This window comes from Nymphalis io, chromosome Z (assembly GCF_905147045.1).
Source record: "Nymphalis io chromosome Z, ilAglIoxx1.1, whole genome shotgun sequence".
Lineage (NCBI taxonomy): Eukaryota > Metazoa > Arthropoda > Insecta > Lepidoptera > Nymphalidae > Nymphalis > Nymphalis io.
In genome coordinates, this window is record NC_065918.1 from 17,310,265 (window position 1) to 17,328,066 (window position 17,802).

At 33.5% G+C, this 17,802-nt stretch overlaps 2 protein-coding genes across 2 annotated transcripts in view; both read left to right on the top strand.

Annotated features, from left to right (window-relative positions):
- LOC126780364 (FK506-binding protein 2) overlaps positions 1-9,412 on the top strand; it is a 35,341-nt gene extending 25,929 nt beyond the window's left edge. Inside the window, exons 2-4 of the mRNA XM_050504811.1 lie at positions 4,887-4,975; positions 7,675-7,862; positions 8,300-9,412. Coding sequence (XP_050360768.1) covers positions 4,887-4,975; positions 7,675-7,862; positions 8,300-8,482 — 460 coding nt within the window. The 3' untranslated portion in view covers positions 8,483-9,412. The remainder of the gene's footprint in view (positions 1-4,886; positions 4,976-7,674; positions 7,863-8,299) is intronic.
- Positions 9,413-11,890: 2,478 nt separating this feature from the next.
- LOC126780697 (heparanase-like) lies at positions 11,891-16,408 on the top strand. The gene has a single exon (XM_050505326.1). It carries the CDS (start codon positions 12,046-12,048, stop codon positions 13,588-13,590), a length of 1,545 nt encoding a protein of 514 aa, XP_050361283.1. The 5' UTR covers positions 11,891-12,045; the 3' UTR covers positions 13,591-16,408.
- The last annotated feature ends 1,394 nt before the right edge of the window (positions 16,409-17,802 follow it).

Consider the following 17,802-nt stretch of genomic DNA (forward strand, 5'->3'; position numbering starts at 1 on the left):
ATCGTGCTACTTATACAACCATCATTCTGTCTTATTCTAGTAAAACTATGTATTGAGATAATATGCCCGAGTCGTGCCTCGCGTAGAGACAAACACGTTCAAACAATAGTTTCACCTCTCTCTCGTGACGTCACACTTTCGATTCGCGAACTTTCTTGACCTCACTTTCACAGTGTCCTGTCGTACTGTTCATCTATTAAGAAATCTTATGTCTACACATTATATATCTCCGACTCTACGTTTAGCTTACACGCTTACAATCGTCCTTAATACGCTACATTCCTATCATATGTATATATAGGCAGTAATTATTATTGTATACTGTATCCTGTCAATAAACTTTTTTAATTAACTTTCAACTATACCTTACATTACGGCCTCGCTCGGAATCAATTTCATATAGTCAATGACAGTCGCAAATAATAATTTGTTTGTTAACAGTAATTAATGTATTGCATCATTATGAAATAATATAATTACATATATTTTATTTATTTTTTATTTTTTTATTTTATATATACTGAATAATAACTATTATTATATTAAAAAAAGAAATAAGATACGTAATAGTCAATTAAATATATCGTATGGTAAATTTATTTTAGACGCATATCGATACCATTACGCTTTGTTTATGGAATGAATATCTAAATGAAACACAGTTGACACCATTTGAAAGAATATATTATTAGTTATCAGTACCGACATTACGGTACAGTAAGCCTGCGGCAACCGACAATGCAATTAAAAACATGCTTGCAAAAATAGCTCTCTAATCCGTTCGGTCCAACAATTATGTGCGGAAGGTTCGATCGTTTTCGACGGTGGAAACGTTGTGTTTATCGATTACAATGGCGATAATTTCATTTATACAATACAAATCTAGCTTTCGAAATGAATGAATTTCGAATTCGATTGCTCTAGTGCGGTTGACGGTCAACTAATACGTTTTGCATCTACTTTAGTTTAACCCGACGAGAGTATTATCCAATTAGGAAGAGTTATCTCCGCGTCACCTCGCTGCGGTGTCGCTCGCAGCTTTATTAATACTAAAAAATGTATGTTGCACTCTTCTAAAGGACCACCTTCTTGATTCGAGTCCTAATGGATATTCATTATTGAATGAACTACGCGAGGCGCCGACTTCATTCCACTCTCGTTTTTAGAGTTCTATGTCACCTGAACCACAAGGCGCTCTTACAATCTATATTTTCTATGATTACATTTTTGATCGTCTTCGCACTTTATCTCGTTTCTGTTTGTGGGTAGTATAAATTAAATCTAATAACAAGATCTAATCGAATGAACTCCCCATGGAGTTCCATAGGGTTCATTCGTTCATTCACCTACAACTTTAGTTTGCAATTAGTTAGGTCTTTTTAGAAACTAATACCATGTCTCGGACTTTTCGTATTTCTCAACTAGATAAATTGAATTATATTAAAGCTTCAAAGCAGGACTTACGAAAACTTGCTTTCACATTCATAATATTAATTAAGGATGCGTCGCATACGACGCGTCGTAATCGTTGCTTCTCGCTGAGCTTCGCCTTTTCTCTTGTAGTGATTAAACAAATGCAAGTAGGTGAATATTTACACAGCGAATGGATGATGCAACGAAATTTAATGACACAAGTATAAACGTTGCAAGAGTCGTTATAAGTCGCCGTGTGCGCGGCGCACGTAAGACGTAACACGAGGATGTTACGCGGATACTCCGCGGGTAGGAGAGAAAGTTGGTAGGTCACTCATTCCCCGAACACGTACGTCGAGTGACGAGTCGACGTACACACCGGTACTAGAAAACAACTCCGTAGATCTTTGTGACTCATTCTGAAACTCTTGGATTTTCTAATTATTTATGGATGTTTTAATCTAATATATATTATTATGTAAAGAGTTATAGAACGAATAATAGCGCTTTTCGTTCTGTGAAGCAAGGTGGACAATGTTATTCATAATAGCAAACTTTATTTCATTCTCAACTAAAAATTGTAACCATTCTATAGCCACAATAAACAGCGAGTTTTTACTTGTTTTTATGTTCTGGTTTTGTACTTGAACTTTATTAAGCATAATATATGCGGTGACTTTCAAAATAATAAAAATATCTTGCAAAGAAATCATCGAAATGTCATTTCCGCAAGTATCGCGCAGGCTTGCGAAATGTTGCTTACTGTACCGAAGTATAAATCGCCTCTTACGTCGCCCTCGGGACGTCACATCACATAAACTAAAAATTTACTTAAAATATTTCCTATTTTCAATTAATTGCGCGATGCAGAAATCGATGAGGTAATATTTTATAATATTAATACATAATATGCTTCCGTCCCACTTCAGGTAAATATGATAAACGTGACGGCTCGACAGACACTTAATATAATATAATTCTTAATAGAATATTTGTTGGCACTACAGTTTGGTGTCTCAGACTTTTTACAGGCGACGACATATAAGCACTCACATATAACTTTAATTAGATGGTAATTCGGCTACTATGCGAAATGGATCGCGGCTGGTTTAATTAAGTCTGGTATAATACCTGAACGGCCTTTCGAGATTCAAACAATAAACACAGTTATTATCTGCAATAGCCTCTCAGGATCTGCTGCTGTCAGAGTGACTGCCTTTAACAACAATTATTATCGTGAAACAAATATACAATACGAACGTTTTCATTATCATAAGTAGTGTTGTCGGATTTCTGTCGAGGCTCTATACACTTGTAGTAAATTAATAACTACAGCTCACTCGTCGGTCTAAGAGCCGCGTGATGTTCCAGGTTCAAAACAAAGAAATGACATTGCGTTTCTGTCTAAAAAAATAACAAATAGCCTGGAGTTAGGAAGTTGGTCCTCCCGTTAGTAAGGTACGTACTTCACAGCTAAGCTCGTACATTAAAAGTTACGAAATATGAAACGAGGCTATTATTGTTTAATGAATTCGAAGCTATTTACTAACTGTATTTACAGGTTATATGAATGGGAAAGTTAGTTAGTCACGCTTTTACGTTTCAACGGATCTTCGTACAATTTAGACAGTTTCGAACACGGTTCACTTGTCGCAATTTGAAACATGAACTTGGGTATTTTAACGGTAACAACTGAGAACGTAATACGGATTTATTTTCATTACGCTTGAAAAGATTCTCAATTTAAAGCAAATATCTACCGTTGACCATCACTTTCAAATGGATATTAGCCCGAACGCAGAATATGTGTATTCCAAAGGCAGCTGACAAAGGTCTCCCCTTCTGTTCAATAGAAGGTATACAGCTACTACTATATTACCACGATAACATGTATAATTTCGATCTCTAAGATACAATTCTTCAACCGAAGTCGACGTGTTTACCTGTATCGTGAAGCACTTGACAAACATAAATAAGCATATATTAAGCCCGTAATATTTGGTAAAGTATTATGAGTTCCGCTATAAAAATGCTTATTTTAATTGCCTTTACAACGCATGCACATCGTGACGACCCTGAAAAATTGTCTAATACCTTATTTGCTACACATTTCCCAAGAATGCTTCTGAATTTATTTATGGTGCGTTAGCAAATCAGTTATGAATGCGATAAGCCGTAATGGCCGCTGCAAACTACTTGCAAACAAAAGCCTGTGTAATGGCGTTATTCCGACCCGATTTATCTGATGTTCAGGCCACATAGCCCTAATAAATGGACAACATGCGCTAAAATAGTATAATAAGTGCTAGTGGCTCCTAGTATGTATCTAAATATCTCTGTTTATTAAGTGACATTCTTACTTCTATTAGAAACTTGTAATGCATGCGATATACGCATTAGAGTTTCGTATTTTTCTGGACATTGAATATTAATTTCAGGACTGGGAAAATTATAATCAGTCTAAATTCTATTAAAAAAGGGCATATAAAGTATTGAAGATTTATATTTGATTTCATTTACCGATTTGTCTCTAGTTGACCTACCGTCAAAAACAATATTTCATAAAAAATCAGAAAAGAGCATTACTTATGACCAGTGGCCAATTACACGTGCACAAACGATAAATTTTGCTGAAAAAAATAATAATACGAACTTACGGATGCATGGATCCAAAATATGGGATCATTTTTGTTTAAATGGTAGTTATGCTAACGGGATTACGTGCGGCTGTAGGATATATAAAACATGTTGTTTGTTTTAATGCACGGAGTATTTCATTTGTCAATTATTACCTATGTTTATATATACTTATGTTGAAGGCATGAACCTTCGATGAATTGTACTGTAATTAAATAAAACTATTGCTTTGCTTGAAATCGTTTTTGTAATATTATTAAATATTATATTTAGTGCTCTTGTTATTTATAAATTTTAATCATTCATTAGATATAACCAGAAAAGATAAGAATTAAAAAACAAAAAAAAGTCAAGGGCCCCAATTATATATATTTTATTGCAAATGACTACCTACCTGGAAAGTGGTCACCACTGCCATAGATATTGGCGGATGTTGCATGTTGTGTCCATGGGTGGTGGTAGCCACGAACCATCAGGTGAGCCTCTTGGTAGTCTGTCAGGTGACCCTCTTACATAAAAAAATAGAAATATTAACGTCACCAATGTCACCAACCTTGGGAACTAAAGTTCCTTGTGCAAAACCAATTAAATTTTGATACAACGTCAAAAAACGATCAGTTATTTTCACATATTTTGTTGAAACTCATATACATATAGAAGAATAATATTCTTCAATAACAAAGAATGTGTTACTTGAATAAGTTGTTTATTGTTTAACTTTGATTAATGAAGTCTTATATAGACTGCTATAATATTATTTATATTTATGTAAACGTTAACAAGGTTTTGAATTCATATCCGCATTATTTTATATAAAAGTACAATTCTCGTTACAGCTACGACCGCGACCAGCCCTTCACTTTCCAGATCGGCGTCGGCCAAGTCATCAAGGGCTGGGACCAAGGACTTCTCGACATGTGCGTCGGTGAGTGTTCAATGTTGCTTTATTTTTTAACTCAACTATTTTCGTCGCTAATTGTAACGTGATAATATCTGACTTTCTTTCAATGATATGTATGATAAAAAAATGAACAGAAAACATTAAAAATGTTTTAAAGAATAAAAAAGAAACCGTTGAATAGAACGGCCAAATTTACTTTTAGCAAACCACATAAATTAGTATAAAAGCATTTTTGTTTGCAAAACTGTAATTGTTGCCGAATGTGAAGTTAATAAAGCGATCGGCGATGGCTGCCGCGAGGGTCATTTGCGTAATATTTACCGCTTTGCCGCGTCATTTCGTGTAACAACGGTAATGAGATCGCCTTTCATCTCTGTAATAACTCCTGTTTCCTAGTTGGAATACACAATGTACTGTTTTAAATATGGAAAAGTAATTCGCTGATAATAATTCCTCCCAGTTATCGAATACGTCATATGATTAAGGCACAAATCTATCTAAAACAATTACCTAAAATGCATTTTTATTACATCGATTGTTACATTAAATCTAGCCGTAAGTCTCACAGGCTGCGAACTAAGAATTTGTTCGTGCATGTTGAATTTAACTAGCGCGAAGCTACACCGAAGCTCATTGTGGGAAGTTTCGTAAGCAACGTTGTGTACAGAAGTGAGAGGAAATCATGAAAACAGCAAAACTAAACTTGTTGCTCCCGGAATCTGCCGTGTTAACTAGTAGCCGAACTACGTGGCGGCCGCGACAAGTTATAATTACTGGCGATAGAACACCGACGGCATTGATACATGCTGATACACACGCGTTTTTTATACATTTCTCATGAACTAAGTAATGTGGAACGACTAAAATAACTAATTAATTTATATATTCGCTTTTTTAATTATTATAAAATGTAACATAAACGCCTCATTACTGTTAAAGTAGCAAATACCAAATCAATAATATAAAAGGTAATAAGTTCGGGTGTGGTCTATCCATGTACGAGTATGTAAAACTGTACACAAATATCAGTTTTCAAAGTCGGCGCATACAAAGCCGTCCTTACACATGTATATCTATACGGTTTCATTTGCACAACTTACTTTAACCGAGTTCTTACAATAATTTAAACCAGCTTTTGGACTATATTGGTTCTTTGTACAATTAAAGCAATTTATGTTTTTATAACGCTTTTATTAGCTTGGTATGTAACTTTTAATTTGGTTGGTTACAAAAGCGTGTTTTTTAAAACTATTTTTTATATACATAGTTAAACCGGGCAAATAGTTGCTGGGCTTGAGCCGAAGGTTCAAGTGCAATGCTTAAAAGTTCTTAATTTGATAGAAATAATCCAAGCAAACACGCAAACGATTCTTGAATACACCTCACATACAAATATAATCTAACACTTTCTAAAATAATTATCGAGTCGGTGCGAAAAAAGGTAGGAAATATACATAGAAGTATGATTTATTTAAATGAATGTAACCTCATATCTGCCGTCGCGTTAGTTGTTCGCGACACAGCGAACGGAATTTAAAATGGTTTTAAATTGTCGATGAATCGAACGCGTGATTGTTGAGCATAACATGACATTAACGGATTTTAAATATTTACCCAAAGTACGCGACGCACACAACGCACTCTCGCAACCTGCAATTACTGCATAGAAATTTATAACAGATGCGAATGTACATGACTATTCATGAACTCGTCGTCGTGTTTAATATAATTTACCACGGCATCTACCCAATAGGTACATATCACAAGTTTGTTGATGTTGATAAGCATTTCATTCATTTAGAAGGTGATGTTTTCAATATCTACTGGTGGTAGGGCTACTGGTGGTAGGGCTTTGTGCAAGCCCGTCTGGGTAGGTACCACCCACTCATCAGATATTCTACCGCAAAACAGCAATACTTGATATTGTTGTGTTCCGGTTTAAAGGGGAGTGAGCCAGTGTAATTACAGGCACAAGGGACATAAAATCTTAGTTCCCAAGGTTGGTGGCGCATTGGCTATAAGCGATGGTTGACATTTCTTACAATGCCAATGTCTAAGGGCGTTTGGTGACCACTTACCATCAGGTGGCCCATATGCTCGTCCAACTTCCTATTCTATAAAAAAAAAAAAAACTTTAATCAGATATTTAAGACCATTTTCACCTTTTCCTTAAACAAATCATACAACAGCTTATTTAAATTTTATTAAGACGTTTTTACGCTGAAAGAAGTGAACTGCTAAAGCTAGGTGTAAGCACATTTATACAAACAGCAAGATGCTAGTAGGCTCTTCAGTAGAAAAAAAGACGAACCTTTTAGTTCCTTACAAAGCTGTCAAAAGAAACCTCTACATCCTTTCTTACCACTTCTACGATCTCCAGTACATGCGTCGTATTTAATTCGTAAGGAAATTTCAACTACATTTCATAATGTGAGAAGTATATATTATACATAACGTTGTTCACTTTTATTTTTTACCACTCCTTTGTACAATATTACCGCTCCTCTCTAACTCCACTCCACGGACTTTACAATTCCGAAATTGTCATCATAAAGAGTCTATGGGTGACTAAAACAATATATATATACATTTTTTCCAAGCGCTAACCGTCCGGGTTGATTTGAATTGAATCGGTATTTTGGATTTTCTTTTAAAATATTTAATTATGCAAACCGATGGCATACGATTAAGACTGTGAAGGTGACTGTTATTCTACATTTCAGGTGAGAAACGTAAACTCACGATTCCATCATCCCTCGGCTACGGTGAACGTGGGGCCGGCAACGTGATCCCTCCCCATGCCACACTCCACTTCGACGTGGAGCTGATCAACATCGGTGACTCTCCACCGACCACCAACGTGTTCAAAGAAATTGACTCCGACAAGGACAACATGCTGTCCAGAGAGGAAGTGAGTATTGACTTAGCGTTCCGAGCGATGGATTCAGATGGCGATAACGAACTGTCGCGAGAGGAGGTCAGTTATTGACAGTTTTATGGTGATGGGTAAACCCTCGAGCCCCTGGACTCGCTTGTGATAAAGGGGTTGTACGCTTACTATCAATTATGTATATGCATGGCTTTTTAAATTAATACCGTTTTTATCTTTAAACTGCTCACTTTTAAACACTATCATATACTTAATACAATTACATTAATGTATGTGTAATTGTAAGTGCATCTATATGAGTTAATCTTAATAAATGAGCATCTATGTTGTATAATTACGTTTTAGAGGATTTAACAACTAAAGCATGCTCAAGTATAAAAGTAATAAATTCGATACATAATACGAGTCTTCAATTATAACCTCTATTATATATTTATTGTATCATTTCTTTTGTGCAGGTGAGTGACTATCTCAAGAAGCAAATGGTCCCCGCCGACGGCGCGGAAATGAGCGAAGACATCAAACAGATGCTGGAGAGTCACGACAAGCTCGTTGAAGAAATCTTCCAGCACGAGGACAAGGACAAGAACGGCTTCATTAGCCACGAAGAGTTCTCCGGACCGAAACACGACGAGCTCTAAATTAATTATAATTAAACCGCAAACAAACGCTCCTGAGCACAATCTAATATTAAAACAATATTAGATTTTTACACACACTTTTATTATCAATTCGACTCATTGTCAACACTCTATATACTTTGATTAATCTTTAACAAATTTCTTGACTTACAAATATGTACTTACATTCAAATAATTTCCAATGACCCTCAAAGGGCCCTCTACCTGTGCTGAGTACATTTATGATAATGTGAAGACGGCCTTTAAGACTAACGAGAGCTCCTAGTGTTCTTATACTCATACAAAGTATACAATATCTTGTCCGTTCGTTTCCAATGTTCACGGCTCACACACCTCTTTGTAGTATATATTGGCGCGCACGAGTTACTTTTCTGTTGAGTTTAATGTACTTAGTATATTTAAGTAGTTGACAAGTCGATGAGTTTGTTGTAACATTAAGATAGGTACAAAATATGTAATAAAATTTTATATAAACAAAAACATTTGAGCGAATGTTACTTGATATTAATATATAAACGGTTTCTTGACATTACACTGAGATGATATATTTATATATTTTTATGTCGGTTTTTTATGTCTTATTTTTGTTATTAATTATTTATTAATGTCAATTTAATCTTTTTTTGCGTCTGCAAATGATATTGTGCGTCGCCTTTTTCTTAAGATCTTCAGTCCAAGAAACAAATCAGTATCCTAGATACTGCTCCTGTGGATTTTTATTGTCATGACTATAGTTCAATATATTTTATTTACATCGATCGTCACAATTTTCATTTTCAAGTCGAAAATGTTTGACAATTCCTAATGTTATACATGGCTGCTGGGACACGAGCTACGCAGTAGAAAGCTAAGCATAATTATTGAAAATAGAAAGGAATGTTTAGGTTACTATTCCTCACTTGTTCAAATAAAATATACTTACCAGGTAAAGTGCTTTTATTTAATTACATCCTAAACTTTATCATCGTGTTGAACACCACATGGGCATAGCAGACGAGCTACCCCGACTTCGAACGTGAAAAAAAAGGATTTATTTTGTGCCATATAAAAAAACGATTAATTAATATTCGTCAACTTATACTTTCATCCATATTTTGCCAATGCGTCATATAACATGGCTTGTGTATTTTATCACGCGTTTACATGTCTCGTAATATATCTAAAACTAATGATTCGACTTCCGAATTGTGAAAGCCAATATTTATCTGTATGAAATGTTTAAAATTAATGTCATTTATTTTGAAAATAATATTTATTACAAATGACTTACAAATAAATTAAAGATGTCATTAATTCTTTTCCCATTTTTTTAACATAAAAATAGTCATCACATTCGTCGTTTAGTTTTTTTTTATATTTTCCGAGAGGACAAATGACTACTCCACCTGATGGTAAGTGGTAGTAGAGTCCAAACGCCAGAGTCTAGGCAATTTCTTTTCGTTTTCCATGTATACTAATATTATAAACTAAGAAGTTTGTATGTTTGAACTCAGTATCTATCAGTCCGATTTGAACACAAAAATAGTAACAATAACAATTAGTTATCAGGTATAACTAATTGTTAACTACCTACAAATCAAGAGGATACCACTCTTTTATAATATAATAATATATATATAGATACCACTCTCAAATATTGCTACCGCTGCCGGGGGAAAATATGTATATCAAATATGCGCGGGACCTTATATTTTAAGTAAAAACATTAATATTTACAGTTTCTCGGTTCTTAAAAGTGGAATAAATATGCAAAATATTCACGTCACCTCGCAGTTCATCGAATTCAACAAAAGAAGATAAGTAATTGAATTAGCTATTTTTGGGTGAATCGAATGAGAAACCTTTCCCCTGTTTCTTATTGTTATACTATTATGATATATCTCTATAGTAATACTTCTCCATGATTATGATTTAACAAGACATGTGTAGATTTAATGTTAGTAACGCCATCTGTATTAGCGATTTGAAAGCTTATCACTTTCTTTTTTTCAATTCAACGGCTTTACAATCCAACGTAATAATATTATATTGGTAGCAACACAAAAATATATTTATTGTCAAGATTTAAGTCCTTGTTACTATCAACAATCATTTAAAGAGAGAGATAATATAATTCTAAAAAAAATATTTGCCCTTGTTTTTTTTACTGGTAAGTAACGCGCCTTTTACCAACCACTGGTTGCGCTTTTTACAAACCAAGTACTGGCCAAGTAGATATGAATTCTTGGTCTTTGGATTTTTTATAGGGAATAAATCTTTATACATAATATATTTTAAAACATTACCTACAAAATAAAAGATCCTGAATATAATAATTATGCAATAGAAAACTGGAATGTAGTGTCATAATGACGATATTTCTAAGGAAGTTACCAAATAAAAACTTTGGAATTCGCCGCTAGTTTATGTTACACAACAAAGTTTGACTAACAATTCAACAACAAAATACAAAATACGTGAACTGCTTCTAACTTTATCAACTAGTGTCAGGTCACTGCTTACATGCGGTACCCTCTAAAAATTTAAAATCTTGGGACGCTTTTAGACAGTTAATGTTTTCGCATAATAGGTGTCAGACTGGAAACGAAGATGTGCATTGAGCATAGATACCCGTGTGGAAAACAGGTGGACTCTTTCGGATTACACGGTATTTCTTCTCCAGGAAGTTCAGGTAGGCTTTTCCGTTACGGTTCTCTTAATGATACAATAAAAAGAGCCACAATTGGTGTTCCTGCTCTTATTGAGCCCCATTGAATTAGTAGTGATGATGGCAACAAACCTGATGGACTGACACTGGTTTCCTAGAAATGAGGATGGGACCTAATGTGGGACGCAACATGTGCTTACACACTGGCCCCATCTCATATAAGAGAAACAATGTTAAAAGCCGGAGCCGCTGCGGAAAAAACTGAAGCGAACAAACGATTTTTTATTCCGTTTGCAAAGAAACGCTTGGATCTTGGAGTAATAGTGCAAAAACTTTACTCTAGAATATTACTACCCGTCTTATTGTCTCTACTGATGAGAGAAGGGCTGGTTAATTTTTCGCCATTCCACGCGGTCACAATTTTTACAGTAATTTTTTTTAATTTTTATTTGTATATATATAAGCTTTAATGTAAATAATAAAAAAAATACAATATAATACATTATTATGTAATGTAATTGAAGCTTCTCATTCTAAATGTTAATATACCTAATTATTAATTATCATTATTACAGTATAATCTTTATGGAAAATATATGCCGATGGTTGCAACTATAATTTTGACATTCAAATTTTTTTAATTAATATCATTTTGAATTGTAAATTGTTATTAATATTCTGTATTCTGTCGTTTTTATTTAGTCTGTCAACTATAAAACTGACAAGCTGACAATTTCATCAGCAAGCACATAACATAACATTATAGGTAATATCTGTTCAGTTTCATATTTTAAACCAACTTATGTCGTAGTGTCGCAGCTGGTTCCTTAGGTATAATAACATTGCAATATTTTTTTATAAATAAATAGTTTTACTACGAGTGCCTTCGAAAACACAGGCTTATGTCTCATATAAAATGATATCTAACAAACGGTTAGTAGCTACATGTGCCATTATTTTCTGCGGCAATATAGCCCTACTAGGGTTGTTTGTAAAATATAACATCGGAGAAAAATGTTACATTACAATCGACGAGCACCAAAAATTCCACCCCATTATACCCGATGACTTTTTAAGTTTTGGTATTGATACTTCTGAAATACAGAACTATGATACAGTTAATTTCAATAATTCAAGACTCAGGAAGCTAGCTGCAGCTCTGGCTCCGGCGAGACTCCGCCTTGGTGGTACCATGTCCGACCGTTTAATTTTTAGTTCAGAGGACATTCCGGCAGCGTCATGTAACCATTGTCCAATGACTGCCGGTACTGAAGCCACTTGTACTGCCATTAAGTCCCTTTGTAAGCACAAATTTTTACCATTCTTTATTATGAATGGACAGAAGTGGACAGATATAAATGAATTCTGTATAAAAACAAATACAAAGTTACTTTTCAGTTTAAATTTATTAATACGCGATGATCATGAATGGAAAAGTCAAAATGCTATTGAAATATTAGAATACTCAAAACATAAAAATTTTGACATTGATTGGCAGCTTGGCAATGAACCCAATTCATTCAAGCATGTTTTTAACTTAACTATCAGCCCCCAGACCTTGGCTCACGATTACAAAAGGCTTAGAAAACTACTAAATCATCATGGTTATAAAAAGTCACTGTTGGTAGGCCCTGATACTACAAGACCGCAAGAACACCAACCTAACTGCCTCAAATACATGGTAGAATTCCTAGGCAATGGTTCTCATAATATAAATGTTAGGTCCTGGCATCAGTACTACCTAAATAGCAGAACTGCCACTTTGGAAGACTTTTGGAACCCAGGCACCTTTGAATTACTGAGTGAACAAATTAAAATAATGCAAAACCACACCAAGAAATATCATAACATACCAATGTGGCTAACTGAGACAAGTAGTTCCTATGGGGGCGGGGCACCTGGATTATCGAATTCTTATGCAGGTACCCCTCTCTGGTTAGACAAGCTGGGTTTGTCGGCTAAGTATAACATTACCACTGTGATAAGGCAAAGTTTTATTGGAGGTAATTATAGTCTGATCGATGATAAGTTAGAGCCGTTACCTGATTGGTGGGTCAGTGTCTTGTATAAAAGACTAGTTGGAAATAAAATTTTACAAGTAAGCTGCAAATGTTCCCGCTTCCAAAGGATATATGCCCATTGCACAAATAGAAAATACACAAATGATACAACAGCTGTAACTATTTATGCCATCAATTTACAAATGGAAAAAGCAAAGTTCCTTCTTAATGGGACTGCATTTCATGGTGATGACTTGAACATTGATGAATATATTATAAGTGCTCCATCCAATAACAGAAGAACTAAGACAGTACTATTGAATGGCTGGCCTCTTTATTATGAGTCATCTGTTCCAGAAATGCAACCAAATCATATTAGATATGGTAATCATGTGTCTATGCCACCGTATTCCATTGGATTTTGGGTAATTAAAAATACCTCTTTACAAAACTGCAAGTAATCTGTAAGTATAATTTCAAATAATCTGCATAGTCAGATTATACAAAATTAAGATAAAATGTGTCTTTAATTAGGTAATTCCTGTGATTTTTGGAAGCCTTCAATAGTGTGTAATCTCAATATACTTAAAACTTATTTTATTTATGAATATGAATATAATAATTATGCTAGGTCCTATTTTCCTTTTTGCTCGAATATAATAAATAAATGCTACAATTTGTTGGTCTGCTATCTTGCAACAGTAATCATCTTTGATCTCATATACATTTACTATTCTACTTTTTATACTATATTGTTATTCTTATCCAGTATAACCCTACTTTGTATTGGTTACTTTTATGAACTTGTTACTTAAAAATTTAAAAAACATATACATGGAGATATAAATAAGAATTAATAAGTAATGTAGTATCTCAATAACTGTTTCAGACACATTATATATTTGTTTGCATAATCTGTCCCGACACGTCATCTGGACATGAACATGTGCTGACATTAAAATTTATTGTAGCTCTTAATAAAACTTGACAATTGGTAGCCTTGTCCATTGGTCAAGGAAAGTTCTTTGAATGACATTGAATTGCATCTAGAACTTTGGTCTTGATATCTATCTGTTCATTGTAATATTGTCTAGACTTGTTGTTAAAATTATATTGAGTTCATCAAATATATTAAAGATCAATACCATCTGACATGTTCTGGTGCTTTTTGTTTAATTTTTTTTTTTGTAAATTAGAAAACAAAAAGTTTTGAGGAATATTGCCAAAAACTTATTAAAACTACAATGTATTTTCTTATATAGCAAACATTTTAAACTAGTAAAGAAATGTTCTTATCCATTCATATACCAATAATTCTGGAAAAGTTACAAGGTCTCAATGAAAGTTTTTTTCATAACTGTGGATGTTTAATTGAATTTTAATGTTATAGAAAAGTTTGTTTGTGTACAAACCTGAACATGGCAAATTTAGTGATACTTTAACGATAGAAACTATACACATATTATTTCACAATTGTTGTCCTTCCAGAATATTATCACCAATTATTTTGGTATTCTATTAAAAAATATACATTAAGTTATGTATAGCTACACCACGGACTTACGTAATAGGTAGGGATGGTAAAATTCAACAGGAAATGTTTCTTAAAATCACATGTATTTATGAAGTACATTTTAAAGAAATAAAATGATGACACAAGTTCCTTTGTAAATGCATATTATGTATTCGAAGCAAATGGTGCCAATTCGTGAGTTAGTAGTTATGATAGGAGCTAGAGAAATTACGTAAGTCAATGGATTCCTGGCTACAGCTACTACTGTTGTGATTTGAGGTGCCTAAATGTAAGACTGATTAGATTTACAATATTATTATTTTTATTTCTATTATGTGCCTAAGAGAAGGTTCAATACAACCATTGTTCATTGTTGGTTGACCATTGATTCCTTGCAATCAAGTGTATCTATCAAAAGTTAATAATAATTATTCAATGAGTTTACCTAAGCAGTACATAGAATCACGACAGACGGACTAGTTTACTGAGAAGAAGTAAATCTATAAGTTAATTTAAGTTCTTGGTAATTATTATACTCGTGTGAATGCTGTGGTGTCTCTATATGAAAACACTAGTTAAATTTATTCATGTTTTTATATATCTTTATTCATAATAGAGATTGAACATAGTAGTTGAATATTTGGGTTGTACAAATTAATTTAATTCCAATATATATATATTAATTTAATTTATATGAATATACTTATAGCTTTGACATTTGTATTAAATCAGTTTTAACTAATTTAGTAACTAAGTATATAGTTTCGTTGTAAAGATTTCTTGTACAATTATAATATTTTTTCCTTTTGTTTTGTCGTAGTTTTCTTAAAGACAAAATGTTATATTTATAGCAAAATGTTATAGTTCAAAATGGTAAACACAGATGATCCCACCGACAATTTAAAGACAAACACCAGTAAAAGATACGCCAAGGTCAGTCGATGTTTTGTAAAAAGTAAATACCCAACTTTATCAGTCAACATGCACATGTAGTCTGCGATAACCTCTTTGAGCATGTATAGCATATCAATCCGTATGTAATGGGATTCTAATTTCTTTATATATAATATTATCTTTATAAATAACTAATTAATACTGCAATAGCAATACGTAGTTGCCAGCGCCTTTTTGTAATTGTTTTATTACTAGTTTATATTTTACATGAAAAGCATAAAACTGTTTTTGAAATAATGATTCATATTTTATTAAGAGAAACTTAGTAGCATATTATACAACCTATTTCACTTTTTAATAATTAAACTGGTTTTTTTACTTAAGTACCTTAGTTTAATTACATTGGTTTTATGGTATTTATAGTAGTGCCATTATACAAAAAACTACAGTATATTCTTACTTATGTAAAACTAGATTAATTCCTAAATAATATGTTTAATTTTATTTATAAAACAACAAAAATTAACAGAACAAAACGGGACATTACAAACTCGTATTGCGAGATTTTGATTAAAATGAAACATATTTTTTTTTACATTACCTACTCATATTGTGTAAGTGTATCTTAGTTATTTATACTTAGTGAGAATATTAAAGAAAATGAGTAAAATGTCAATTGACAAAGCAATTGAACATATAGCTTGACATTTATAAAATATTTGTTTACATTTATAGTAACTACGACACTAGACTAGGGCTTGGAATTAATGCATTCATTACAAATGCCTTATATCATTCAAAGGCTTACTCGTGTATTCAATGTTATGTAACAGATGTTCCATGCTTCTACAAATAAAAGCATTTTTCATTTATTTGCATTTTATTGATTTCCTCCTAATTATCGTAGCCGATGGCGGTCACGGCCAGCAGTCTCAACGGAAACTAACCAACCGAGCAGGTAATATTACAGTGAACAAGACGGTCTTGTTCTGCATCTGTGTACACACACCAGTATGTGTACACAGATGCTCTCTATTCCCTCACTCTCATAATCCAACGGGACCTAACAACTAGCACTAGACTAATGACGCAGTTGTTTTATTGAAATTTAATTGATTTAAAACTACCCAAATTTACATAACGCCGACGACAAAGATAATTATACTCCCTCAAGAAAAAGCCTAGGGATTGCTTCTCCATTGAGGATTAGTGATATGATACGCCATGTCGTGCGACGCTGGTCGCCTGCCCGTGTTGTACGCTTATCGAAACTGAATAACGCTTGACCGGATATGAACGTTCGTTCTTCGATTATGATTGACGTGTTCCACTCGCGCCCTCGGCTAGCTTCGTGATACACATAATACTGATTAATTTATAAAAGAATTACCAAATTATATTACAACTCATAATATATACACTTCAAATGACATATTTTATTATGGTTTTACTGTTTTGCCGTACAAGCAAACATGGGCGCTCTTCGTAACGCGTTAAATCATGGCTGAGCGGATGACGGAAGCCTTCTCTGATATCCAGTAACATCCTGGGAATGTCCCACTGCTGTTTTAGAGCATATTCCTTTTCCTGCTCCAATGCGGGTTGTTGAAATACACATGTTGCTGAATTTCAGTGAAATTAGACACATGCAGGCTTCCTCATGATGTTTTCCTTCGCCGTCAAGCAGGAGATGAATTATAATAACAAATTTAGCACATGAAAATCACATCAGTGGTGCTCGCCCGGATTTGAACCCACGATCATCGATTTAAAATTCACGCGCTCTTACCACTGGGCCATCTTGGCTATATGTTATATACATACTACATAAAATAAATAAGAACCTCGGAAAATCCCTATATGAAAACAGACCCCAGATATTTTACGTTGAACAAAAATGATATTAGTTTGGGTCACGATTAAGAAGAAAGCTGCAAATGATATCCTATCCTAAGTTTCCACCAATACGTTTACCAATTGGATGTTCCAATACCAAAAAATAGCAATGAGAAAAATAAGCACCAATATATGAAAATACCGTCAAGTTATAGTACAAAGTAAACTCTTCATTTAAAATTTAACACCTTTATTTAAAAAAATAAAGTATTGGACTTATCATAAATCAACTGGACTTAGGGATTTGTTTCCGTGTTTTATGGACTAAGGAATTTAAGTAAACAAGATAACTTCTATATCTGTATTCTTATAATTAAATTAATAGAAAAAAAAACACAATAATATTAAGTTTTCTCGCAAACACTTTTTT

Bases quoted from the DNA above. Each gene is read 5' to 3' on its own strand.
- LOC126780697 (XM_050505326.1), top strand. From the start codon at position 12,046: ATGATATCTAACAAACGGTTAGTAGCTACATGTGCCATTATTTTCTGC.